Source organism: Mesocricetus auratus, unplaced genomic scaffold (assembly GCF_017639785.1).
Source record: "Mesocricetus auratus isolate SY011 unplaced genomic scaffold, BCM_Maur_2.0 Super-Scaffold_100008, whole genome shotgun sequence".
Taxonomy (NCBI): domain Eukaryota; kingdom Metazoa; phylum Chordata; class Mammalia; order Rodentia; family Cricetidae; genus Mesocricetus; species Mesocricetus auratus.
The window spans coordinates 549,626-576,936 of record NW_024429192.1 but is presented as its reverse complement, the minus strand read 5'-3'; the positions used below and the strand labels follow the sequence as shown (position 1 = coordinate 576,936).

The 27,311-nt window shown below is 46.4% G+C and overlaps 1 protein-coding gene across 6 annotated transcripts; it reads left to right on the top strand.

The window, feature by feature from the left end:
• Positions 1 to 1,908: 1,908 nt before the first annotated feature.
• Positions 1,909 to 26,994, top strand: Mx1 (myxovirus (influenza virus) resistance 2 (mouse)). 6 transcript variants are annotated; one of them, XM_040750271.1, is made up of 16 exons: positions 1,909 to 1,965; positions 2,651 to 2,730; positions 4,551 to 4,611; positions 5,107 to 5,152; positions 8,328 to 8,520; positions 9,465 to 9,602; positions 10,750 to 10,904; positions 11,138 to 11,276; positions 11,745 to 11,943; positions 16,898 to 16,976; positions 17,835 to 17,957; positions 18,336 to 18,477; positions 21,870 to 22,028; positions 22,550 to 22,626; positions 24,573 to 24,821; positions 26,429 to 26,994. In XM_040750271.1, exons 4-16 carry the CDS (start codon positions 5,114 to 5,116, stop codon positions 26,657 to 26,659), a joined length of 1,923 nt encoding a protein of 640 aa, XP_040606205.1. In that variant the 5' UTR covers positions 1,909 to 1,965; positions 2,651 to 2,730; positions 4,551 to 4,611; positions 5,107 to 5,113; the 3' UTR covers positions 26,660 to 26,994. The 6 variants fall into 6 exon arrangements, with proteins under 6 accessions (XP_040606205.1, XP_040606203.1, XP_040606202.1 ...); XM_040750268.1 differs by lacking the exon at positions 1,909 to 1,965 and adding an exon at positions 2,268 to 2,311 and having other exon boundaries at positions 5,107 to 5,137; XM_040750267.1 differs by lacking the exon at positions 1,909 to 1,965 and adding an exon at positions 2,268 to 2,311.
• The last annotated feature ends 317 nt before the right edge of the window (positions 26,995 to 27,311 follow it).

The window sequence follows — 27,311 nt, the reverse complement described above, 5'->3', positions numbered from 1 at the left end:
AGGGTAGAGGAGAGAGCAGAAGCTTCTCTGGTGGGAGCCTTTCTTAGGAAGTTTTCTTGAGCCTTTTTGGAGCCTGTTTAAAGTTTCCTTTACATCATTGAACAAGTCTCCGTGTTGTCAATCCCCGACACCCTCCGCACGTTCTCGGACACAGGCCGAGAAGCAGACATGACACATCAGCATTTCCTTGGACCCTACAAGGGACAGTCATGTCCTTCCTTTTTTTTTTTCATTCAAGGGAATGATGTCACTTGTGTTTCAGGAGAAGGAAAAGGAGGACACCAATACAACAGCAGGTCTTAGCTCACACAAGCTGCCCTGGTGAGTCCAGCAGTGTCCAGCTCTATGCCACGAAGAGCTATAACACAATGCTTCCACTTTGCAGGGTATGCTGACATCTGGTCAAGTCATATGAAATTATAGATTTCCCCTCTTGCTGTCTTACTTACTTTTCTATTGCTTTGATAGAACACCATGGGTGGGCAGTGGGCATGTTAGTCCCCATGCTCAGGAGGCAAAGTTAGGTGGATCTCTGTGAGTCTGAGGCCATCCTGGTCTACAGCTAGTTCCAGGACAACCAGGTCTACACAAAGAAACCCTGTCTCAAAAAAAAAAAAAAACCAACAACAACAACAACAACAAAGTCACCATGGCCAAGGCAACTTGTAGAAGGTAGGGTTTATGTGGGCTTATGGTTCCAGAAGGATGAGACTCCCTCAAGGAAGGGTGGAGGCAGAAGGTTTCTTGAGCAGCAGGTGGGCTGAGATTTCATATCTTGAACGACATGCACCAAGCAGAGTGAACTAGAAATGACAAATGAGTCGTTAAACTCTCAATGCCTGCACCCAGGGACATTTTTCCGCCAGCAAGATCATACCTCCTAAACTACCCAAGCCAAGGGCCAAGTGTTCAGATGTCCAAGACTATTCAGACATCTCATCCAAGCCACCATGGCAATCCCCTGCCTACCTGCTGTCTCCATCTGTGTGTTTGGTAACTGGAAAGGGTGACCAGAGGGCAGCACCCAGTGGCCACTACGCCTTTCCTTTCTCTAGGGAAGCTGGAAATGAGCTCTGACTATAGACTGTTTTCTGGTCCCCAAGTTCTCCTGCCTCCACTGCCTTTGCTCACAGCCTCCTCTAATGTAAACCTAGAGAAATTTGTGTCTATGCCCGCCTGCTACACGCTCAGACACTTTTCTCCAGTCCAAACGCCCTGCATGAAACACAGCCACCTCTGAGAAGTGGTGACAATACCAAAAGAGAAAACAAACAGAACTGGTACAGGAAGCAGGCCCAGGGATATCTCCTGAGGAGATCTGGGTTTGCACCAGCAAAACGGTGTTCGGGCTCCTGCCGCCAGGCAGTCAGAGTAAAGGGGGACTAACAGCCTTAGGCAGGTCCTTTCTCTAAAGCCGCCCGTGGATCCCAGTCCAGCTCAGTTCTTTCTTCTATGTCCAGGCTTCCTTTCCCTTGCCACAAACCCTCCCTAGGTCTCCTCCTCCCAGCCCTGCCCACTGATCACGCAGCTGCCCCTCCTTCAGGGACCCTGGCTTCCCTAAGGCACCTCCCACTGATAGCAGATTCCCTCCAGCTTTCTCCCTTGCCTGAGTCCTGAATCCGTTTCTGTTTCTCTGTACAGACTGAGTTAATTTCCCAAGAACCAGAGAAACGAAACCGAAACTAAGTCTGAGCTGACTGAGAAATGCGACAGGGACGGGAGGGGGTGGGTGGAGCGGGAGAGAGAGAGACGGTATGAGAAAGGGGTTAGGAAGAAGGAAGCAAAACAAAGCATCCAGCACAGGATGACATCATCTGAAGTCTCTGAATCTGCCGTCCCCATCACCATGCATCCTAGAGCCACAGAAACATTGCACGCCCGGAGCCATGCTTGATCCCGCCTACAAAAACCACCAGCATGGACTAGGTGCTTGCCACAGGCTCTGCCCTCAGACTGGAAACAGAGGTCAAGACCCTGTGACAGGGCTCTGCTCTTTGGGGAACACAAAGGGAGCCTGGTGTCTATCCTGCCAGTCCCAGGGCAGGCAACTCAGGGAAAGGGCTGCAGCAAGTCAGTCCCTGGGTTCTGAGGAGAGGCACTTGCTTCCCTGAGCTGGGGGGAGGGGGAGTTCTCTGCAGATCAGAGGTCTGCTTTGAAATGTAGGGGAAAGGGTGCAGCAGGGCCCAGGGCCTACCCTCCTTCTGCCACAAATGCCAGCATCTGTCCACCCTCACCAGTCCTGCAGGAACAGTGTACTCAGCCCTCAGGATCTGCAGTCACAGATGCCCAGAAGGACTGGCAGGGTTCCTCAGTGAGTCCTGGGTTGGTTTGCATCTGCCCCTTCTGGTGCCCCTGGAGTAGCCCAGTGAAAAGGGAAGGCTCATCTAGGCTGTGTTCAGCTGAGAGGAGGTCAGACTGTTACAGCAGAAAGAGCAGCACAGAGCTGGGCCAGTGGAGGGAAAGCAGGCAGCCATCTGAGCTGGTGTTCATATAGTAGGTCTTGGTTGGCTGAGCCCAAAATATGCAGTTTCCAGAACTTAGAACCTAGCCAAAGGCCCCTAAGGGTGAGTTTCATTTCTGAGCTCTGTTTGTATAGAGTGGGGAGTGGGCAGCAATCTTGGGTCGTTTCACTAAGTTTCAGTTCTCCCAGGGAAGGGGAGGAGCCAGCACTGTTTAAAAGGTTGGAGCCTGGCAGCTGCTCACTCTATCACTGCACAGTGAGTTCCCGTGGTGAGTACAGCACAGGATTCTGTGCAGGGCTGGGGGATGCTTCTGGGTTCCTTGGAGCTCCTGGAGGGCACTGTGGGGGCATTTCTCAGTGCTATTAAAATAAGAGGGTCAGTGACAGCACAGCCAGGGCTACTGGGCTAGACACAGTGGGTCCCACCCAGCTGCTGATTCCAGGCCGCAGTCTGAAACAGCCCCCTGGAATCCCAATATCTCTGCTAGGAGGCAGCAGGAGAGGGTGGGGCCCTGGGGGTCTCCAGGGTCTGGGGCTCACAGCCTAGATGAGAGGTTTCAGATCCCCTACAGCATGGGCCAGGAGCCCATGGGAAAGCAGGTGGAAGTCTCCTGTTAAGGGTGGGAGGAAGCCAGGTGACCTAGGGGCAGGCTTTGAAGTGAAGGCAGGAGACTGTTTTGGAGACCCTGCTGGAAGCGCTGACAGGGAACCCATGTAGAGAAATGTACTTGCCCAGGGTCTTCCCAGTCCCCAGACAGGAGATGTCCTGGGTGGTCTGAAGCCCTGCTCAGAGTGCAGGGTGTCCCACAGACCTCCCATTTCAAAGGCTCAACAGCAGGGGGACATGGAGGGCAGGAACCTGGGAGAAGAAAGGGCTCTTGATTCTCTCTGTGGCCACTTTAACACCCAGACAGGCCTGGGAAGGCTCCCATTCTTATCACCTCAGTTTTCCTGGACAGACAGGGTAGGGGTGGTTAGGGGTTCTGACAGTGAAAGGGGCTGGATCCTATTCCCATGCTGCTCCTGTTTCTAACTGGGCTGAGGATGCTTTCCCAACAGGACAGAAACCCAGGGGAGCCCTGCCATTGGGATCTTTATCCATACTAAATGGTATATGGCATATTAGGGTCATTGGCAAATGCCCACTGCTGAGTGGAAGTGTAGCCAATCACTCCAAGAACAGTACAAATGGGCACAGACATGCCTGGGTAGGAATGCTTAGAGCCCACCACACCTGGTTACTTGCGTGTGCCTGACCCTGGCCTTCAGTTGAGGCAGAAGCCTGCCCAAAATGTGGCGGGGCTTCCCTGATAGTCTCTGTGCAACAGGATCTGTAGTGTAAAAGAGTTAGGAAGTGGGAAGGCAGGAGGCAAGGGTGTCCTTGTAGCTCCCCTGAAAATTAGGGTTGATCTAGTGCTGGGAGCAGCCTGAGCTTGACTGGACCAAGATCTAAGATGGGCAGATGCACTCACCTCAGGTTGACAGTGCAGCTGGCTTCCCAGGGCACTGAATGAACAGAGGAGCGTGTGATCCTTGAGGTTGCTCTGCTCCTGAGAGCCACCAAGTCTCAAAGGTGATTCAGGAAAATTGCACATGTTTGTGATTTGCAGACACAACATAGGGCTTAGATTCCAGGAAAGGAACAGATTCCCTAAGTCCCGTTTTGACTGGTCACCAGGACCTTTGGTCATGGGATACAAGGTGTGGGGACCAGTGATATCCCTTGATTGTACATCAAAACTAACAAAGACAGCCATGGACCAATAGAAGAGGCTCAAACAGAGAGTAAAGGGTTATTCACTCAATATGAGGTCTTTCCAAAGCAGGAGGAGACCTGTGTCTGAAAAAAAAATCTAGATTAACAGACTCTATGAGTGCCTTTATAATAACTATCCTATGTGATCTGTCTCCCACATCAGAAATAAACACTTGCCTTTCCAGGAGAGATGATGGGCTTATGTTTTTGGGAAGCACAAACCCCTGGGGACGGTAGGAAAGGAATGGAGGTTGTAATACTGTTATCTCTGATGTGAATCTTAGCCAAGGTCTGAACAATTGGTTTCCAATTTACAATCCTTATTTCCAACAGAATTCCCAGAACTAAGAAGAAATCAAAGATGGTTCTTAGCACAGAAGAAACTCTCCATATGGTGAGTGATGGGAGAGAGGTAAGGTGTGGATGGAGTGCCCTTGTCTTAGAAAAGTTGTTCCCTTCATGGGGGCTGGGGGATGGGGTGAGGAACCTGTGCCTTAGCTTATTGCTCTTTCTATTTTATTAGCTGTTTATTAAATGGATGATACAAGAGCACAAAACCAGAATATTGCCAGGACTCAGACTGACTGCTGGGCACCATAGGCATAGTGAAGTCTCAGACCCAGAAGCTGTCCTGGGTGTGTTCAGTGGGGTCAGACCACATCTAGCTAGGCAGTCTGTGTCAGTGTGGTCTGTGTTAGGCTGAAGCCCATATTAATCCTTTGCCAGATATATACTTTGCAAACATTTGCTCCCTGGTCTTCAGCTTTGATGACTTTATGAATTCTTGTCTGGATTGCGCCTTTGGGGTCATTTCTAATAAACCAGGACCTAACTCACATTTGGGGATTTTTGCTGTTGGAGCATCAATATTTGTCTTTTTTCCATCTAGGTCTGTGATGGATGAAGATCTCATTTTTATGGTATGGGATAGCAATGTATGTCTTTTCATTTAAATGTAGATAGTGACATGTTTCAATATGGCTTGGTGAAAAGCCAGGCCTTTCAACAGACATTGCCTTTGTATCTTGTTAACGTCAGTTCCATGTGGTGACTTCTAGAGTTGTATATTGTGTTCTGCCAGTGCCCTGTTCCATTCTGTGAAGTACACACCCTCTCAGCCACAACTTTATCCCTCTCTAGGGACAATAGGCTCCCATCCACACACTTTGTAACTCTGTTCTAGGGCCTTTTTGCCTGTTGGAACAGAATTTAAGCCATTTATATTTAATATGCTGCTGTTAGGTGAGAACACGTGTTGCTCTTTGTTAAATTTTTATGTGTGAAGCATTTGTTCTTTCTCCCTCTTTTCCTTCTAGTCTTCCACATTTGGGATTAAACATCTATATTTTAGGAGTGCACATCATATCCTCTGCTGGCTGTTTCGCTATGTTAGTATCTGTAGTGTTTGTGTTTAATAAACTCAGTAAGGCTATCTGTGAGGGACAGAATAACAACTTCCTGTGTGGTGTAAGAACTCTTTCTCTGCTGTTGGCCTCCATCTCATCTGTCATGGTCTTCCTTATCCATTAATCAGAAATCCCACAATGTATTGCCACTGTTTGTGCTCAGGTGTCATTTAAGGATGGTGAAGTCATAAGAAATCTGTACCAGTAACCACTTGTGTTGCCTAATCCAGGATGCGGGTTTAGGACTCCTCTCCTGTCACTTTCCCCCTGTACTCGGAATGCCTTTTACAGTTCCTGCAGCGTGGATAAGTTTGCTCAGGCTTCATATATGGAAAGTCTGTATTTTGCCATAATTTTCTGTGTTTCTATTTGTAATAATCATCTCCTGATTTTCATGAGAACAGCTTAGGGAGAGTTTCAGAGTCAGGCTATCTGACTCCTTAACTGTCACCTTTCAACCAGGGTGAGTTTGACTCTCCAGGGTTATTTCCATTCTCCAAGTCTTAGTTTTCCATATAAATTATAGGATCTAGTGATAACATAGCCCTTGTGTAATTGCTTTATGTAGAGATGGGAAAGATATGTGCAAAGTGCCCAATGACCTATCCAACACTTACCACTAAACCAAACTCTCATCTTCTTTTCTAATGGAATTGTAACTTAATTAACACTTCTTAAAAATGAATAAATAAATGAACCTCCCTGGCTTCTTGCAGCTTGTAAAATAAAGGCCACATTGCTAACCAAGGATATACTAATTCCCAACCATCCAGTGCTTACTGATAGTTCTCCCTTGCGATGTAGCTTCACTCTTCTCCTCATTTCAAAAACAGATATTTTTGTTTCTGGGTATGGAAGTCTAGGTTCATGGTGCTTTTGTCAGCAATATAAACATTTTTCAAAATGGAGATGTAGCCAGTTATCAAGATGTGTAGGAGGAAGCCTGTATCCCGCCATTAACCATGTGACTTACTAGAGGCGCATACAGATGAGGTAATAAAAGGGCAGTTTACCACACCGCTAACCACACCCACTTTAGGCATGACTAAAGACGTATACATATGTAGGCAGTGAACTACGTCACTAGCCAGGCCCACTTTTGGGCATGGCTAGGGGGCGTTACAGGGGAAGGCATAAAAGACAGCACACAGGAAGTCTTGGTCTCTTTTCCCGGAGTTCGGCTTCCTGTTCGGCAGCGGGAAAACTACTTGGCTCATCTGGGTTACTTGTTTGGTATCTTGTGAGTAATTTCTACAATAAATACTTAGTTTTACTTTCAGTAACTGTGCCGTTTATTGTTACAGCATCAAAGATGTTTTGGCAAATGCCACCCTACTGTCTTCACGCTTCCATTCTTTCGGTTTTGAAATTGGCTGTCAATCTTGTGTTTGTTTCTCATGTATGTAAAGTGTCATTTTTCTGACTACTTTTATTGCCTTCTATTTATAACTAGTTTTGAGTCATTTGATTCAAATGAGCCTTGGTGTAGTTTCTTTTTGTGTATTCTGCACCTGAAGTTTGTTGACTTTCTTCAACCTTTGGGCTATGATTGATGTTAAGGAGGCAGACCCTGGCCCTCAGTAGGTAGTAAGGGGAAAGTGGCCCAGGATGACAAACTGCAAGCTGCCCACACATGTTACAGTGAAAACAGAGGCTGTGGTTAAAAGGGAGACCAAGAGTTAAAAAGGGTGGTGTCTAAAGACTGAGGAAGATTGAGTAGGAGGGCTTGGAGTTAGATATGAGATAAACATGCCAAACAGATAAGAGAATGAGCAGACCTGTTGTCCAGTGACACAGGCCAGCAGGCTCGTGGGAAGTCCTTGAGGACATACATATGTAGGGCATGATTCACCTTATATTCTGTCTTCTAATGAAGCCAACTGTAATAGAGTAAATTATACATAAGGATGGCTTCTAACTAGAAGCTTGTAGTTGGGAGACCATCTCAGACAACCCCACAGATAAGTAGCCAAATATGTGGTAACCAAGAAATACTTCAAAACATCTTGATGGCTGTGATAGAATTCCCTGTAGTGGTACAAGCTGCAAGCCAATCAGTGTGAGAACAAAGAGAGGTTAGAATAATCAACAGCACTGGAGACACCTGTGAAGTATGTGCGTGTGCCTCGGAGGCAGGAGTTAACACTGGCAGAGCAACCAATAACTAGGGAATTGTCAGTACCAAAGCTGGAGTAAGAGGCTTCAATTACTCCTAACTGGGCAGGTAGAGCATAAACAGTACATGAGCATCTCCTGGTTGGGCCAAAGGACATGCATAGAGTGTGTGACCGGCTGTTGGCTCAACCCGTTACAATACAATTAGCATTCAATCTCCATAGAGATTACTTCAGCCTTTGTTTTTGCCATGGCCCTGTAAAAACTGTGAACAAGGGAAATGACTTAATTCCTCCTCAGAAACCCATGCCACTCCTCTTCTCTGGTGACAGTGAACTGGGGTCACCTCTGCAGTTCCAGCCTGATAATCAGGAGTGTGCAGCACCTTAGGTTCTTGGAGCAGGCACAACAATATGGATTCTATCATTTTCATCATCAGTACACAAAAAGTGATGTTTTTTTTTTATTTCCTCAAACATATGCTTGCCCATTTCTCACTCTTGGAGATCCTAACAACTTCTTGAACTCAGTAGTCTTCGCTGGAGCATCTCCATGGAGTATGCCCTTACTCTTGCTTTGCTTCCTCTAGGACTCTGTGAACAACCTCTGCAGGCAGTATGAGGAGAAGGTGCGGCCCTGCATCGACCTCATCGACTCCCTGCGGGCCCTGGGTGTGGAGCAGGACCTGGCCCTGCCCGCCATCGCAGTCATCGGGGACCAGAGCTCAGGGAAGAGCTCTGTGTTGGAAGCACTGTCCGGAGTGGCCCTCCCCAGAGGCAGTGGTGAGAGCTCAGTGCTTATTGCTTTGCTAGGCTGTGGGACCTGGGGCTCAAAAGATAGAAACAGATCTCCTCCCAGTTTGGGCACAGCACAATGAAGGTCAAGATGGTCTTCCTCCTTGGCTTGTGGGCAATCTTTCCTCTGTACAGCCTTGCATTTTCTTCCTCCTTTCACAATCACAGGGTCACCAGTCTCAGTGGTTAGGGCTCCACCCACGCAGCTTCTCAAGGCCTCCATCAGCCTAAGTTACCTCCTTTAGAGCTTTGTATCCAACGATCACTGTAGGTGTTGGGGCTGAGCACATGTGCTGGGTGTGGGGGCAGCTTTCAGCCCATTTCTGAACATATTGTGAGTCACTTGAAATCTGCAGTTTGAATAAGTGGTGCCTAAGTGGGTCAGGTCCCTAGTCCCTTCCTTTGAGGTGACCATTCCTTTTAGAGAAGTGACCGGTGTCCAGGTTAGCATTGCTGCTTAAACTCCACAGTTGAGGCGGTCACTGAGTGCTCACCGAGAAGTTGGAACAGATGTGGGACAGGGACCCAGGTGGAACTCCATGAGGCAGGAGTTGGAAGGAGATCATAACAGAAGGCGTGATAAAGTGTCCTGAGAGACACCATGACTTAGGATACATGAGGGCTAGTGGAAAATGTCTGATACGTTAAAAGTTCCACCAAGGTCCCCACAGAGCTGAGGGTGCCACACTGGAAGGGAGCAGTCTAAAATGGCCGGTGGCTTTTTACCCCAAATGGATAAACATGACCTGGGTTCCTGTTCCAAGAACACAGGCTTGGGGTCATGCTGAATGGGAGACATTAGAGTGAGGCCAGGCATTTCCATTCCCAGAGTCTCTACAGATGAGTGTGTGAAGGTTTGTCAATCTAAGGCCCTATGCTGGGCTGTGCTCAGCAGAGCACTGGGCTGGCTAACACGGAACCTCATCTCCTAGGTATTGTCACCAGATGCCCTCTGGTGCTGAAATTGAGGAAGCTGGAGCAGGGAGAGCAGTGGAAAGGCAAAGTCACCTATGAAGACAATGAATTGAAGCTCTCTGATCCCTCAGAGGTGGAAGATGCCATCAACAAAGGTCAGTGTCCTGTTGGACCTTATCCTTTGACTGTCTGTCAGTACTGCCTGGGGTCAGAGAAGTGCTGAGTCATTCTGTTAACACTGCCTGGGGGGGTCAGAGAAGTGCTGAGTCATTCTGTTAACACTGCCTGGGGTCAGAGAAGTGCTGAGTCATTCTGTTAACACTGCCTGGGGTCAGAGGAGAAGTGCTGAGTCATTCTGTCAGCACTGCCTGGGGTCAGAGGAGAAGTGCTGAGTCATTCTGTCAGCACTGCCTGGGGTCAGAGAAGTGCTGAGTCATTCTGTTAACACTGCCTGGGGTCAGAGGAGAAGTGCTGAGTCATTCTGTCAGCACTGCCTGGGGTCAGAGGAGAAGTGCTGAGTCATTCTGTCAGCACTGCCTGGGGTCAGAGGAGAAGTGCTGAGTCATTCTGTCAGCACTGCCTGGGGTCAGAGGAGAAGTGCTGAGTCATTCTGTCAAGACCTTGTTCCTGCACAGAAAATGAAACCCCTTCAAACCTGCTGTCACCCACAGTCCTGGGACAGAAGAGGCTTTACATTCCTTCTTAGTGACTGTGGCACAATTTCTTTTGTTTTTTTTTTTAAAAGATTTATTTATTTATTATGCATACAGTGTCTGGCATGCATGCCAGAAGGGGGCACCAGATCTCATTATAGATGGTTGTGAGCCACTGTGTGATTGCTGGGAATTGAACCCAGGACCTCTGGAAGACTAGCCAGTGCTCTTAACCTCTGAGCCATCTCTCCAGTCCACAATTTCTTACAGAGTTCCTTACAGCAGGACATGTTTCTCTCCTGGGTTTTTCCAATGGTCACCTTTTCCTATGATCCTGGGAGGAACATTATTGTGACCGGAATAAGTGGTGACAGAGAGGAAACAGGGTGCTACAGGAAAGGGCCAGAAATAAAACATATGGACTTTCCCGCTATCCTCCAGCATGGTTCCACCTCCCAAAGTGTCTAGAAGCTCTAAATATGATCAGGTGGGGACCAGCCCAACTTTTCAATACAGGTACCTGTGGGGTCACTACATAGACAAGGCATGCTTTCCCAGAGTTCTCTGGAATAAGATCCCTCCATCTGCCCTCTTGTCTCCCTATCCCAACCCACAAAGCTTAACCAAGTTCCCTTTTTCCTCCTCCCAGCCCAGAACTTAATTGCTGGGATAGGGCTGGGGATCAGTGATAAACTCATTAGCCTGGATGTCAGCTCCCCGAGTGTTCCAGACCTGACCCTGATTGACCTGCCTGGGATCACCAGGGTGGCTGTCGGCAACCAGCCTGCAGACATTGGACACCAGGTGAGACTCTGGATTCCACTCTGACCCACACTGGGATGCAAGGGACACTGGAGTGTGTCCATGGCTGTGTCTAAGAGGGACCTTGTGGAGGTGGGAGTCAGACTGGATGGCCAGGATTCACTACAGAGGGGTGCAGTCCACAGAAGCCAGGGCCTGAAGCAAGTGGATGGTCACAACCATCACACTCTCAATCCTGCCTCCATAACTAGGAGTTGCCATCTCATTTCTTACAGATCAAGAGGCTCATCAAGAAATACATCCAGAAACAGGAGACCATCAACCTGGTGGTGGTCCCCAGTAATGTGGACATTGCCACCACCGAGGCACTGAGCATGGCTCAGGAGGTGGACCCTGAAGGGGACAGGACCATAGGTGAGGAGAGTGGGAGATAAGAGTGATATGTGGGTGCCAGTGGGGACAAATCCCCTGGATCCAAATGGACCAAGCTCAGTGCACACCCAGGGTCCCGGTGAGTTGGGATCAAGTGACCCCTTCATCTCACCTCCCTGGTAGATGAGGAGTCAGAGGTAGGCAAGCATGCGGAGGAAATCATATTTGCTGAGACTCACTGGTTTAGGGGCCATGGTAAGGTCCACACAGAGAGTAAGGATGGGCAGCTGTTGTCTCTCTGGGTGGTGGCCATGGAGAGGTGCCAGAAAGGAGACTGCAGTTGATCCGGGGACTTTGTTGTTTTCACAAGGTTACCTGTACATACCTCTATGGGTGAGTTTCCACCTTGCATGGGTTCCTTCTGTCTGCCCCAGTCAAGGATGAGATCCTGGTGACTTCCTGCTATCTTGGAGCAGAGTGTGTCTTCTGATATTAGTGTCTGTCGTACAGGGATCTTGACCAAGCCTGATCTGGTGGACAGAGGTACTGAAGACAAGGTCGTTGATGTGGTGCGGAACCTGGTGTACCACTTGAAGAAGGGCTACATGGTAGTCAAGTGCAGGGGTCAGCAGGACATCCAGGAGCAGCTGAGCCTGACTGAGGCTCTTGAGAAGGAGCAAGCCTTCTTCCAGGATCACCCACACTTCAGGTACCTCTGCCAGACTGTCTCATGCAGTGAAAAGAAGTGCTGGTCAAGAACAGACCTGACATGAGGGGTGTATGTGCAGCAGCCTGAGGACAATTGGGAACCACCAAAGGAAGTTCCTGAAAGGAAGCAGTATGCACAAAGTAGTCCTTAAAGACCAATGAGCAGTAAACAAGAGGAGGAAACTTGACAAAGTACCACAATAAAGTGGTGCAGTAGCTAGAGTCTCAAGTAGAACAGAGCAGAGGAAAAGTAGAAGCTGTCCTTCATAAAAGCAGCACTCGGCCATGCTAAATGATTCTTTAGCCATCTTGGCATAGACAACTGTTCAGTACATGCAGAAAACTAGGCCAGGCTCTTGATTGACATGTTATGGCAAAATAAAGTCCAGACAACAATAGTCAAAATAATAATATCTGAGCTTCCAAACACACCTGCTACTGATGGCTTAAATCCCACCAAGAACTCCCTACTGCAGGAACATTCTCTTTGAAAAGGCTGTCCTAATCTTAATGGGAACTGTTTGATTTGTTTCCATTTAGTATGACTTTGGCTATAGATTTTTTTGTATATAGCTGTCCATCCCTAGTGTCTCCATGATTTTTGTCATGAAGAGATAGATACTGGATTTTGTCAAAGGCTTCTTTTGTGTCTAATGATGATCATGTGATTTGTCTTTGAGTACATTGTATGATGATAATATGAATTGATTTGCATATGTTCAACACATCCCTATATCTTTGGAATGACACCACTTGGATGTGATGAATGATATTGTTTGTATGCACAGCAATTTGGTTTGCTGATATTTTATCGAGAATTTTTCATATTTCTTCACCCAAGAGATTTGTCTGTAATTTTTGTCTTCTTTTTATCTGGTTTTGGTATCAATGTAATACTGGCTTCATAGAGAAGAGTTTGGAATATGTCCTTCATTTTCTATTTCAGGAATAATTTGAGCAGTGCTCGTGTGAATTTCTTGAAGGTCTGGCAGAATTCTGCAGTGAATCTATCTGGTCTTGAGCCTTTGTTAGTTGGGAGAGTTTTTATTACTGTTTCAATATCATTCCTGGCTATGAATCTGTCTAAACTGTCTATTTCATCTTGGTTTAATTTTGATATGTTGTATGCATCTAAGATTTCTTCCATGTCTTTTAGGCTTTTCAGTTTCATGGAATATAGGTTTTTAAAGTATGTCTTTTTCAGTGTCTGCATGTCTGCACTCTGCTTTGATCTATTGCAATCTCTCTCTTTCTCTGTCTCTCTCTCTCTCTCTCTCTCTCTCCTCTCTCTCTCTCTCTCTCTCTCTCTCTCTCTCTCTCTCTCTCTCTCTTTCTCTCTCTCTCTCATTTGACCAAGGATTCGTCAATCTTGTTTATCTTTTTTTGAGGACCAAAGTGCTCATTTTATTGATTCTTTGTATTTTTTCAATAGTATTTTTTATTATCTCATTTAATCTGTGGTTTGGGGGTGTTGTTTGCTCTTGATTTTCCAAGTGTTTCAAATGCATCGTTAAGTTACTAATTTGTGATTTATCAAAAATATTTTAGAGATTTATTTATTTATTATGTATACAGGGTTCTGCCTACATGCCATAAGAGGGCACCAGATCTCATTACAGATGGTTGTGAGCCATTAGGTAGTTGCTGGGAATTGAACTCATGACCTTTGGAAGAGCAACTAATGCTCTTAACCCCTGAGCTGTAAACAGAGTTTCTGTCTTGCCTGATCCCTCAGCCCTTTAGTCCCAAATAGGCACACAGAGGCGTATATTAATTATAAATGGTTTGGCCGATGGCTTAGGCTTCTTATTGGCTAACTCTCTCTTAATTATTAACCCACTTCTATTAAACTATGCATTGCCATGAGGCTGTGACTTACCCATAATGTTCCAGTGTGTTCCTCCTTTGGCAGCTACATGATCTCTTCTTGTGACTCTCAGTCTGTCCTCCTCTTCCCAGCATTTCTAGTCCAGTAGCTCCGCCTATACTTCCTGCCTGGCTACTGGCCAATGAGCATTTATTCACCAACCAATAAGAGAAACTTATATTCACAGCGTATAGAAGGACATCCCCCATCACTGAGCCATCTCTGCAGCCCCAAATATATCACAATTTTTGGTGCACTTGTACTGTAAACATTTTTCTTAGGACTGCTTTCACTGTGTCCTGTAGATTTTTTATATGCTGTATTTTCATTTCCCTTCAATTCTTAGATTTTCTTTCTTTTTTCTTTTCTTTGTTTCTCTCTGTCTGTCTCTCTGTCTTTCTGTCTCTCTGTTTTTTTTCCTTTCTTTTTTTTTTTTTTGAGACAGGTTTTCTCTGTATATCCCTGGATCTTCTAAAACTCTATAGACCCGGCTGACCTCAAACTCAAGAGATACAACTGTCTCTGCCTTCCAAGTGCTGGGATTAAAGGTGTGTGCTGCCACCACCCAACAAATTCTTGGAATTTTTAATTTCCATATTTCTTCTGAATGACAATCACCATTCAGTACTATGTTGTTTAGTGTCCTTGAGACTGTGTATTGCCTGTGATTTGTATTGCTATTGATACATTGCTTAACTTTGTTGTGGTCAGATAGAATGTAGGATGTTATTTAAATTGTCCTTTGTTGAGACTCTGAGAATAATGTGTAGATGTGTATTCTTTAATGTTTGGGTAGAATGTTCTATAGATGTCTGTTAGGTCTACTTGATTTCTTTTTTCTTCTCATTTCTGTCTGTCTGTCTGTTTGAGATAAGGTGCCTCTACTAATCTCTGGCTGTCCTGGAACTCACTATGTAGAGCAAGTTGTCCTCAAACTCACAGAGATCTGCCTTCCTATGTGTGGATTAAAGGCATGAATCAGTAGGCCTAACTCCATTTGATTTCTGATGTCATTCAACTGCCATGTTTCTCTGCTTAGATCTTGTCCAGATGGCCTACCTATTGATACAAGTTGGATATTGAGGTCACCACTATCAGTGTGTTAGTCAGTCTGTGGTTCTACACAGATTGAATAACACCGTTTTAAAATCAATCCTGTTTTACACAGATTGATTAATACCATTTTAAAATGAAATTGGTGGCCCTTTGTTTAGTGCCAACATGTTTAAGATTATAGCATCCTCTTGGTAGTTTGTTCCTTTGGTAAGTTTAAAGCATTCCTACTTGTCTCTTTTGACCAGTTTTTATGTTGAAGTCTATATTATCAGAGATTAGAATATCTAACCTGCTTGTGTGCTAGATTAATTCTGAGGTCATGTCAATCATTAATAGTAAACTGTGTCTTCTGGAGGCAGCAAAAAAGATAGATTCTATTTTCAGATTCAATCTGCTAGCCTGTTTTTATTGAGGAACTGAGACTTAATATTCAGAATTATTATGGACAGATACATGCTATTTCCTGCCATTAATTTTTGATTTTTTTTTTTGTATTTTGTATTTTGAGACAGGGTCTCACCATGTAGTTCTGTCTGTCCTAGAATTCACTATGTAGACCAGGCTAGCCTCAAACTCACAAGAGATCTCTACACCACCATTCTTGGCTTTGTCATTCATTTACTTTGTGTTATTCTTTGACATCTTTTGATAAACAGTTATAGTATTGCCTATTTATTCCCTGTGATCTCTTGGCTATATTTATCCTTCTCTTCAGAGCCCTGTATTTCTCTCAGGATCCTCTGTTAGCTGAATCAGCAGTCATGAATTCCCTAAATCTGTTTTTATCTCTCCATCAATTTTAATAAATAGCTTTGCTGGGTGTAATAGTCTGGGTCAACAGTTATGATCTTTCAGAACTTGGAGTATATCTTTCCAGGCCCTTCTGGCTTTAAAAGTTTCCATTATGTGAATGCCTTTAATCCCAGAACTTGGGAGGCAGGGGCAGGTGTGTAGGAGTGGACCCCACAAAGTTATCTGCCCATGATGGCGGGGACAAGTAAATTAGCACAGGTAGAGATAAAAGAAAGTGAAAGGAAAAAGGACTTCCTCTTTTGGAAGCCAGCCATGCTTCTGACTCCCAGCTTGTGTGATTCTCTCTCTCTGGTAAATAAATATATTGTATTCCCTATAGCATTGACTATCATCATTACAGGTGGATCTCTATGAGCTGGAAGCCAGCCTAATCTACATAGTGAGTTCCACCACATACAGAGCTATGTAGAGAGACCCTGGCTCAAAACAAAGTTTCCATTGTTTCTGTTCTACTACAGTTTGTTTGTTTAAATAAATTGACCAGTGTGGGAACTGGAGCCCCAATAAGAGTAAGCTATCTCTCACAGACAGAACAAGTTCTAACTCCCTGATGACTCGTATCCCAAGGCATAAGCACATACTGTCTGAACACAGATTTTAGCAGCATGGGAACAGTGTAGCTTCATGCCTTTAAGAGCCTATGGCTTAAATCCTTTCTCAGACCAGAGTGTGTCTCCCCACTTCAGTTGTTCATCATACATACACAAATACAAGTCATAAAGACCTGAATTTATATGTATTGTGTGTATTCTTGTATATTATGTATGTGTGTGCATGTATTCATGAGTATAGCCTGCATGGGGGGGGTGTTTACTTGTATGTATTCTACATGTGTGTGTTTACTCACATGTCACACATGGAAGGGTGTGTTGTATACTTGTGTGCGTCACACATAGAAGGTGTGTGCATATGTGCTGATGTGTATCACTCATAGAAGGGAATATTGTGCTATGATAACTTATCTGTACTTGTGTACATGTGGAGAACAGACTTTACTCTGATCATTAATGTGCTGAGGGGGACCATTGTAGCCCATTGTGGAACTATCCTAGCTGGTTCCCCTGTATCATTGTACAAAACCATCTCTGAGTACTCCATGAGTACCAATGTCAAGGCACCCATTCATTGATAGTACCCAAACTGGGTGTGGCCTCCCCACAGCAGGCAGGAGACTTGTGTTCTAACAAAGTCTAATGGCATTCTCTCTCCATTCCCTCAGAGTTCTTCTGGAGGATGGGAAGGCCACAGTGCCCTATCTGGCAGAGAGACTGACCACGGAGCTCATCTCACACATTTGTGTAAGCTGGGATGGTTGGGTCTCCATCAACCTGAGCTGGGTCTGGGAAAGTCTTGGGCACACAAGCTGACACGCGTGTTTGGGAGTCAGTGATTCCAATATCAGAAGACTTTGTGCTGGTGTCTGCTGCTGTCACCCATAGGTTTTGGGTGGCAATAGCTGTGAGCCCCTCATTCTATGACCTGGTAGGGTCTGCATCTCAAACCACCTGGGGAGTTGAGAATCCACAGGACATGTCCAGACCTGCTTGAGGACTGCTGTGGAAAGATACTCAGCCATGATCTTCTGCTGGGCTCTTCCTGTGTTCAAGGTCTTCATGCAGTCCCCAGGTTGCAAGTGGAGATCAGGGCATCTTCAGGGCACCATTATCTTGAGGCTCTCTGGGACTCCTTGATGCAGACAGAGGCAGACCTGTTCTTGCTGACCTCTGAGCCTTGAGCTGCCCTGGGGACAGCCCAGGTATAGAAACTTCCTTGGACGTAAGAATCCTGGGCAGCTTTTGACCCGTTGAAAGTGATACAAAGGTTTAGGAGTCTTATGTTGTTATAACTTTCCCTGTTTCAGAGGCTACTTAAAGGTGTTTTGTGGCATTTCCCTGAAGAGAGCTGATATCCCTGATACAGAAGGAGATGTTCCTGGGTGGCTCTCTTATGAGGCAGCCATGTACAGTGGACAGGGTTACATAGCAGATGGAGGTGTGGAAAGGAATGCTTCTCGAGGGCTGCTCTGCACCAGGGGAACTCCATCAGGACTTCAGAATGTTACCCGTGTGTCATGGTGACTCTGCAGAGCAAGCTTGGGGCCTCCTTTGCATTCCCAGTCTATATTTCCATATCCCATTCACTTCTTTCCATTTCAGAAATCTCTGCCTTTGTTAGAAAACCAAATAAAGAACTGTTACCAGAGTGCGAGCGAGGAGCTGCAGAAGTATGGCGCAGACATACCAGAAGATGACAATGAGAAAACTTTCTTCCTGATAGAAGTGAGCGTTCTCTATAGTTCCAGGCATAATAACTGCATCACTGTCTACAGTGCTCTTCAGATAATCATGCCTCCAAGACTGATGGGGCTGCATCCTGCCCATTTAGTGTTTAAAAAGAAAGGCATCAGGACAGAGACTGTGGTTGAGTGCAGGGTGGGGCTTGAGGGGGGCATTTTCATTTTATCCACATTGACAGAAGAGTTCTCCCCAAGGATCTTAAAGGAAAGGGGAGAAGGGAGGTGTTTCCTTCTCTATATCTTCTGCTGAGTCCATGAGAAGGAGGTGGCTCACCTACCTCCAGGGCACACATGTCCCGTTACTACCTTGACCCCGTGCTTAAAAGATCTCTGCTTATACCATTGTTTTTCTTCTTGACAGAAAATCAACACTTTTAACCAGGACATCACTGCCATAGTACAAGGGGAGGAGAATGTGGGGGAGGGAGAATGTCGCCTGTTCACCAAGATCCGAGACCAGTTCTTGTTATGGAGTAAGGAGATTGAAGATAATTTCCAAAGCGGTGAGTGTTTTGTTCAGTCTGGGTTGCCATCCTTAACAATCTTACACTCCATTGTTATAGACAATAGGAGACCATCACTCACAATTTTGGGAGCTAAGAAGTCCCAGGTCAAGGCATCAGACAACGAGGTGGCTGGTGCGGTCTCCATCTCCCAAGATAGCACCACCTAGCCTGGTCCTCATGTGTGGAGGATGAGAACCCCCCCCAAAAAGACAATAGCGCTTTCATGTCCTAGTCAATTCTTAAAGGGCTGCCTTTCAGTTCCAGTACACTAAGAATGAAGTTCAACTTACGAACTTTGGTAATATATCAGATAGAGAACTGACAACAAACCAAAATACAGATACTAGCAAAGTCTAACTTGGTGAGCCAATGGGTTTTATTGGGTTTATTTAGCAGACTATGGGTGAAGGGTTACTCACAGGCATAGAAATGAGTCAAAGACAGCTGTAAATCAGAGCCCACTCCTACTCATGAAATCTGGAGCACACTGAACAGCCTGCTTTCTGCTTAACAGGGTGGAGATGTAGTTCTGGGTAGTTCAGTGGACCTGAGCATCTATCTACCAGGCGGCTTGACTGGTCTCTGCTTCTTCCAGGTAGTTGAGCTTACCTGAGAGTGAGTCTCAGCAGCCCCTATTATATACACGTGGGCCTGGTGAATATAGTCAGTGTCAGGGACTTTCTGAAGTCATCCAGTTGTTGACTTCCTGAGTTTAAGGAGCTTCCCTGGAGGATGTAGCTTTTCACCTCCCTTAAGATCATCCTGTTTCTTCACTTCCTTTCTTCATCCTGTGCCTTGAGGAGTGTCCCTCACAAATGGAAAGCCTTAATCTTAGAGGAAACTGCTGCCTACCCAGGGCCTTAAGCCTGGGGCATCTGAACACATTTCATTATGGCAATGAGAAGATAATATAAGTGCATGCAGCACCCCCACCTCATCTCCATAGCTTCAAAATCTGAAGCAGGGAGAAAGTACTACAAACCAGGCTGAAATAGCTCAGTTGGGAGAGCGTTAGGCTGAAGTACTATGAATCTGTTCTTTGATCAAATGTCTGTGCTGAGAAAGCTGCCATGGCTGAGGGGAATTCCAAGGGACTTTGCCTTCCTTGAAGAGGTTTGATGAAAGCATGTAATTAGTTTGAACAAATCGGAGGTTCTGACAAACAGCTTCCCTTGGCTGCGAGTGACAGATGTACAAAGTGGAGTGAGTGTTCTATCTCCTTCAGGCTACACATAGAATCTGCTAGTCCCTCGGGGATGGTATATCAGGTGGCCTTTGTAGAAAGCCTTATGAAACACTTATTTTGAGGGGCGGGTTACTTTTCAAGACAGGGTTTCTATGAGTAGCTTTGTAGACCAGGCTGTCCTCAAATTCACAGGGATCCGATGGCCTCTGCTTCCCTAGTGCTGGGATTAAAGGCGTGCACCTACCACTGCCCTGCAGGACACTTATTTTAAAGGCTGTGACTCTCCAATGTCCCCACTGTGCCCATCATTTCTGCTGTACTCACCACTGCTAAGTCCAGACAGCTGCAGCTGAACACTTATAGACCCTGGACTGTGTCCTCACACCAGGCCACAGTCACTGTCCCATTTCAGAACTTCAGAAGTGTCTGCCATTATATCTGATGGAGGAGGGGCCTAGAGACTAGAGTATTCAAAGAAGCTTGCATCTCTAAGGTGCAAGAACAGCATCCAGTTAGGACTGTAAAAGACGTTTTCCTTAAAAGAAGATATACAAATGGCTAATGAAACACAGATACATGGCCAGTGGCCATCAGAAATGCAAATGAAAACACAGGGATAATTCCTGCTCCAGCCCCTGGGGAAATTTGAATCAGAAAGGCAGACACTTGCAAGAGAAGAGACCAGGAAAAGGAAGCCCTGGTGTACTGGTGGGGAATGGGAAGTGGTACGGTTGCCGTGGGTTACAGCAGTGAGTCCTCAGAGAGGCTAACACAGGATGCCCACTTCCACTCCCAAGGGGCACTGGAAAGATGTCTATTTCCTCTACTAAATTCCCCTTTACCCTGAACCTGGGGTCTTCTCTCCATGTCTTCACAAGTCCTTTGCTTTGGGTATTATGATATGTCCTTGTCAGTCCCTGTAAGGACCCGAGACACAGTGGGTTAGAGACCACCCTAAGAGATTCCTTTCTGCTTAGTAATTTCTTTTTAAAAAACTTCATCTGCAAATAGTCCTGGCCTGAGATGCTGGGTGGCTAGGACCACAACGCAAAGATTTTGAGGGAGGTGATTCAGCTCTTAGCATCACTCAGCGGAGTGTTTTAACGCACAGAAAGACTGGAGATACAAGGTACAAGGCGGATAAGCCTTGATGACGGGATACTGAGTGGACCACCAGTCACAGTGGCCCGTGGCATGTGACTCCATTTCAGAAACACCCAGAATACATACATGGTATAGACAGAAGGTAGAGCAGAGGCTGCAAGGTTGGAGAGAGGGCAGAAAGGGAGGCGTTGACGGCTGATGAGAGTAGCAGTTCCTGTGGGTGACAGAAACATCCCAGAATCAAGGATGAAACTGTGGAGCTTGGCTCACAACTCTGAATATACTCGAAGTCTTGTTTAACGAGTAAAGTTTTCTTTTAATAAAAAATATTCTTTGGAGGACTGGAGTGATGGCTCAGTGGTTAAGACCATTTTCTGTTCTTCCAGGGGATCTAGGTTTGAACCCCAGCACCCACATGGTGACTCATAACCATTTGTAACTCCAATCCCAGGGGATCTGATGCTCTCTCTGACCACTGGAGGCACTGTATGCACATTGTACACAGGCATTCACTCAGGCAAAACATCCATACACATAAAATTGATAAAATAAAAGAATAAAAAGAGGCTAGTACATCACAAGGGAAGCTGGGGCCATCTGAGTCCGCTGCCCATTTCCAGTCCGGAAGGACTAAGTGTTTTGTGTCATGAACAGGGAGATCAGGTCACACTGGGGCCATCCAGGTGCCTACTTGCCCTGTCATCTCTTGCTAAGGGGCACCCCTCCTGCCACCCAGATCTTGACTCTATCTAGGGACCACAGGGCCTGTGAGCCATGTGCTCTGACTCTTACTCTTTGGTCAAATCCATTTAGGATCATAAACCCATGTATTCAGGGTCTTTTTGAGACCATGTCTTCCTCTGGTTTCCACCTGCTGGATTCTGCCGTGGTCTCTGGCTCTGAACTTGCCTTTAGCCTCAGCTGAGGGAAGTGACCCTGAGGGTGCATTCTTCCCTGTGACCCCAAACTTTCTTTCTGTTTGCAGATATTTACTTGCTTCATTTTATCTCAATGAATTCAGTAAAGATCAGAATGGGTTTGTTTGGGAGAATTTGCAAGGTGGCTTTATAAAACAACTAACAGTGGCCTCCTACTGCAGGTTATGATGTTTTATATAAAGAAGTCTGGAAATTTGAAAAGCAGTATCGAGGCCGAGAGCTGCCAGGGTTTGTGAACTACAAAACATTTGAGAACATCATAAGACGCCAAATCAAAGTCCTGGAAGAGCCAGCTGTAGAAATGCTGCACAGGGTCACTGGTGAGTGAGGGCTGCACAGTGTCACCGCTGTGTGTGATACAGGGTCACTAGAAATGCTTCTGTTGCTCCAGCCATTTTATTTCTGGGACAGGGGACACCCCCGAGCTGTCCTCTAGGGCTGGTTCTGGGTAGGTGGCAGATTTTCTGTGCTCTAGATGTCACTGTGGTGTTCAAGAATTTAGTCCATTCTGACCCTGTGGGCACAGGGATTTGCTATCAGAGGGTAGAGTCACCTAACCTTGGAGACCCTTAGCTGGATCCTGTAAGCAGCACAGCCAGAGTCCGTCATACAAAGTGACGACCACCCTTAGCCTGCAGCTGTGTTTGTATTAAAGAGAGTTCTCTGGAAACCTGGGTGTACCTCCCTCTTCATTGGGCAGGGAGGAAAGAAAGAAGGGAGGGAGCAGAGCACCCACATCCTTCACCCCTGCCGTGCCCCCCCCCCCGTTTTGCATCTACACCGAGTGAATGTCATCCTAACTACTTACTAAGTTAAACTGTTTCTTTCTCTCTTCAATCAGAAATGGTACGAGAAGCCTTCACCAGTGTTTCTGAAAAAAATTTTGATGAGTTTTTTAACCTCCACAGAACTACCAAGGTAAAAAAACAAGTGTGTATTATTTTTAAAGCAAAACGGATATGGCAAGAAGAGAGCAAATGTTTGGGTTTGAGACTATTTCTCCTTTCCTGTGCTTGTTTGGAAAAGGTTTAAGATCCTCCTTGAATCTTGTTGATGAGGTTACTGGTGCTGTCTGGCTAATGTGGGGGCAGGAAGAGGGGGGAGAGGGGAGGGAGGGACAAAAATGAGTGCTGAAATCTACAGGTGAGCACTCTGTCGGGGAGGTTCCTCACATTGAGTGAAAGGTGTCAGATGTGGGGCTCAGGGATGACACTGAAATGGACTGTGGGGAGTAAGACATTTCAATAGAAGAATTGTTAGTGTCATGGGCAAACAGACAGATAGCATACCAGCGACTCTGAGGAAAGTCAGGGCCCCCCAGGACCAGAGACACTGTGGTGGGGATCTGATAAAGAATTAGGACCATGGAACAGACTTGATACCCCAGCAGGCAGAAGGGAAAGGGGGGAGGATGTGGCCACTGGTAATCACCAGGTACCCATCAGTAGCCTTTTGATGTCCTTTGAAGTGTGTGATGTGTCTTACAAAAACTTAACCTCCCATGATGAGAAATCCAGGCATCTGGGAGTCTGTTGGCTTAGTAGGACAGCTGATGCTCTGTGAGGCTGAGGAGAGGGAAGGGTTTCTGAATTCTCAGGGACATAGTAGCAGTCCGGGCTTGTTTCTAACAGTGGGGATCCTAAGTGTGAAATTGTGTCTATTTAGAGACACACAGCAGCAAAGAGGAAAATACCTCTACTTCCATAGGGATTAGCATGGCCAAGAAACTCAACCCCTGCCCAGGCAGACATGTCCTGAGCAGGTGGCTACTGGGTCTGCCATTCTCCAGCCTGAGCATACAGCTAGGATGTTTCATGGGCCTATGTTCCCAGTGTGGGAGGCCCTGGAAGTTATGTTAAAGGGAAATGCAGTTGGAGACACACCTAGCACTCTGATTTACAGAGGTTGCCCTGCAATGGTCAGGTCAGCATCCACTCTAGGCAAAGGCTGTCTTCCCTGGTTGTCCTGAAAGCCCAGAATATGACACCCATAGGAGGTGACTGACCTAAACTGAGACCTTCTTATCTTTACACACTCTCTGGTAGAAGCCATCTCTTCATTGTAGATGTTAAAGTAGCTAACAAACCCAGGAGAGTGGCTGGGTCAGGGCTGAGGATCCACACAGGTCTCTAGCCCTTCCTAGGTTTATGCCTTATTTCTCCTCTTGTTGTGACCAAATATCTGGTAAGAAAAATTTAATAAGGGTTTATGGTTTGAGGGGTTACAGTCCATTTTGCCAGGAAGGCAGGGCAGTAGGAATGAATGCTGGTGTTCAGAAGCCCAAACTATATAAGAGAGCAGTGCTCACGTAGGCTGGGTCTTCCACCTCAGTTAAACGTCTCTGGAAATACCTTTACAGACATGCTCAGAGTGATTCTAAATCTAGTCAAGGAGCGGGAGAGATGGTTTGGTGGTTAAGAATGCTTTACTGCTCTTGCAGAGGACATGAGTTCAATTCCCAACACCTATATCAGGTGGCTCTAACTATTTGTAGCCCCAGCTCCAGGGGATTTAGTAGCTTTTTCTGGCCTCTGTAGGCACTTGCATGAACATGGTACACACAAATGCATGCAATACACACATAAACAGATCTTTAAAAATAAACCCACTCAAGTTAACACTGAAGGTTGGCCTTCGAATAGGGGCCACACACACTCAGGCTTCCTCTGGTTTCCATCCTCAGTTCGGGGGACCCTGCATAGATGAGCTGAGCAAGGGGGTACAGGGACTACTCCCTGGTGATGACTACTTTTGTTTCTGCCAGGTGACCAGGTGCTTGTGGACCTGTGGGTGTCCTGTGTTCTCATTCCATGGCAAGTATTTTTTTGATTGTCATGTTGGCTTACATTTCTCTTTCCTTGCAGTCCAAACTTGAAGACCTCAGGCTAGAACAAGAAATGGAAGCAGAGAAGATGATCCGACTTCACTTTCAGATGGAGCAGATCATCTACTGCCAGGACCAAGTTTACAGGGGAGCCTTGCAAAAGGTCAGACAGAAGGAAACTGAAGAGGAGAACAACACAAAGTCAAGCTCCTTCAGTTCCTCTAAGTCTGAAGCTTTGCAGAACTCATCCATGGCTGAGATCTTTCAGCACCTGAATGCCTACCGCCAGGTAAGTGTGTGGACACCTTGGGACTTGGTTTCACAGGCCATTTGTTCCTTTTTTTTTTTTGAGACAGTGTTTCTCTGTGTATCCATGGCTTTCCTGGAACTCTCTCTGTGGAACAGGCTGACCTCAAATTCACAGAGACCAGTCTGCCTCTGCCTCCTGAGTGTTGGGGTTAAAGGCGTGTGCCACCACTGCTGGCTGTTGCCTTTATTTCTGTATGTGTCTCTACATAGGATATGAATCTGCAAGGGGGCTTCAGGACAACTCAGTCCTGAAGTTCTGGGTGAACCTCTGGGGAGTGGTTATAATTCATTGAGATGAACAGGTAGCTTAGAGCCACAGACATCTGCCTTTTATGGTCTGTGTGACACTGACTGTAACTTAGACTCTCAGAACATTCTATAAGATTTGGTTTCAGCATCCCAAGCACCTGTGATGGAGGGTGGGGCCCTTAGCACAATGTTGAGATGCCACAAACTCATCAAGGGGAAGCCAGGTCCTGACATCTGTTTGATGGGGGTACACATCGTGCAACCCAAGTATAGTAGGTCCTACACAGTCCGAGCCACAGGGACCTGGAAGCAACCACACAGGGAAAGTCATGGTGACCTTCTAATGTACAGACATCTGTCACTGGCTGCTAGAATGTCAGAGCTGTCATGTGGCCAAGTGCATGGCTCCTGGATCTTATGGCCATGCACCTGTAGATATCAGGTTTGCTCTGTCTCTGGGACTCTGACAACTCCAGGGACCTCAACAAGTAGAATAGTAGAGTTTTTAATCCTTCCTGCCTCACTAATTTCTCAGAGCATAATATCCTCAATGCCCCTACATGTCACAGCATGAATCTGCAGACAATATCCTTTCTTATTAGCCAAGGCCCTATTCCCACCCAAGGCACCAACATCTGGATATCTGGGGTTTCTATGCCTTCTATTGGCCCCCATCTCTGAACCTCACTCCTTCCCAATGACATTTGAAGACAGGCCACACCCAGGCTGTCTGTGGTTAGAGAACGCATAGCCTGTGTTCTGTCATGACTCAGGGTTGTGCCGAAGTTGTGACCAGGTACTCATAGCTTGTCAGACATCTTCTTATTCTGCTGTCTTGTGACCACCTGCTTAACCATCTCCAGAAGGCTGTGGTCATGGTATACTTGTATCCTAAAAAAGGGAAATTAGAACCAACCTTGGGAAACCATCAGCACATGCCATCTGAGAGAGCAACCTGTCTCAGGACAGGACTGCGAGAATGGGGCTAACATCTGGGAGAGAGGATGGAGCAGGTGGACACTGACTTCCTTCCAGAAGCTCATTTGGGACCCTGCTTCCCTGATGCTGAGAAGCCTGGGTCTTAAGAATAGGCAAGCAATGTTCTCAGCAGAGTGGTCAGCCATTTGGAAATGCAGTTGGAGTGTCTCTGTGGACTATGTTCCAGTACATATTATTCTTTTCCATTGAGAGTTCATTTGATTGATGGTCAGGGAAACTGCCACAGTCTGGCAAGCAACTTGGACCTGCTCTGCCAGCAAACTGAGGGTGCTGAAGCTTGAGCCTGCCAGGATCTTGTTACTCAGAGATGACTCTGCCTTCTGTGTCTCCCTCTTCCAGGAAGCTCACAACCGCATCTCCAGCCACATACCTTTGATCATCCAGTATTTCATCCTGAAAATGTTTGCTGATCAGCTGCAGAAAGGCATGCTTCAGCTCCTGCAGGAAAAGGATTCCTGCAGCTGGCTCCTGAAGGAACGCAATGACACCAGTGAGAAGAGGAAGTTCCTGAAGGAGCGGTTGTCAAGGCTGGCTCAGGCTCGCCGCCGGCTAGCCAAATTTCCTGGTTAAGCTGGCTCTGTCCTTCCTTGTGTCTCCTGGACAGTGCTTCAGGGATAGCAGGTCTCCTGCCTTTCCTGGTAGCTATCATACCACCCTTTAGCCTCTGACCTGGTATTGGTGTTAGCAATCAGCAGCAAAGCGGAGCTCTCTGCTCACTCTGAGAGATGAAGGGGAAGAGGCTCTCAAAACATAGGACATAGATGGGTAGGTAGTGCCAATTTTCTGATATGATGATGGCTTCACTCTCAGAACCTTTCCCACCTTGGCCTCTACCCTGTTTTTATGCATCCTACTGTCAGGAGGGAGCTACCTACTGCATCCCTAATAAACCACTTTTGACACTTCTCTGACTCACTTTCAATTGGGTGAAGGGGTTGCACAGGACTTCAGGGGTTAGAGGGCAAGTGGTAAATATATGGGTCACTGAAGCCAACTCCCCTCTGGAATTGAGGACCAAGAGGTGCTTACTTCCTAGAAACTACAACACATGGAGATGAGCTTGGGAAGGCAAACTGTTAAACACATGACTTCTTTGTGCACACGGGCCCTGGCCTGCAGGAAGTGCAAAGCAGTCTCAACATGAGCAGAGGCTGTGGGAAACTCTGCATGCCTAGATCTTGAGAAACTACCCAGGGTACATCCAGATCAGCTGGGGGAACAA

Bases quoted from the DNA above. Each gene is read 5' to 3' on its own strand.
- Mx1 (XM_040750267.1), top strand. From the start codon at position 2,283: ATGCCCAGAAGGACTGGCAGGGTTCCTCA. The intron at 8,521-9,464 runs GTGAGAGCTCAG...CTCATCTCCTAG, and splicing joins GGCCCTCCCCAGAGGCAGTG to GTATTGTCACCAGATGCCCT. The intron at 17,958-18,335 runs GTGAGCGTTCTC...TCTTCTTGACAG, and splicing joins AAACTTTCTTCCTGATAGAA to AAAATCAACACTTTTAACCA.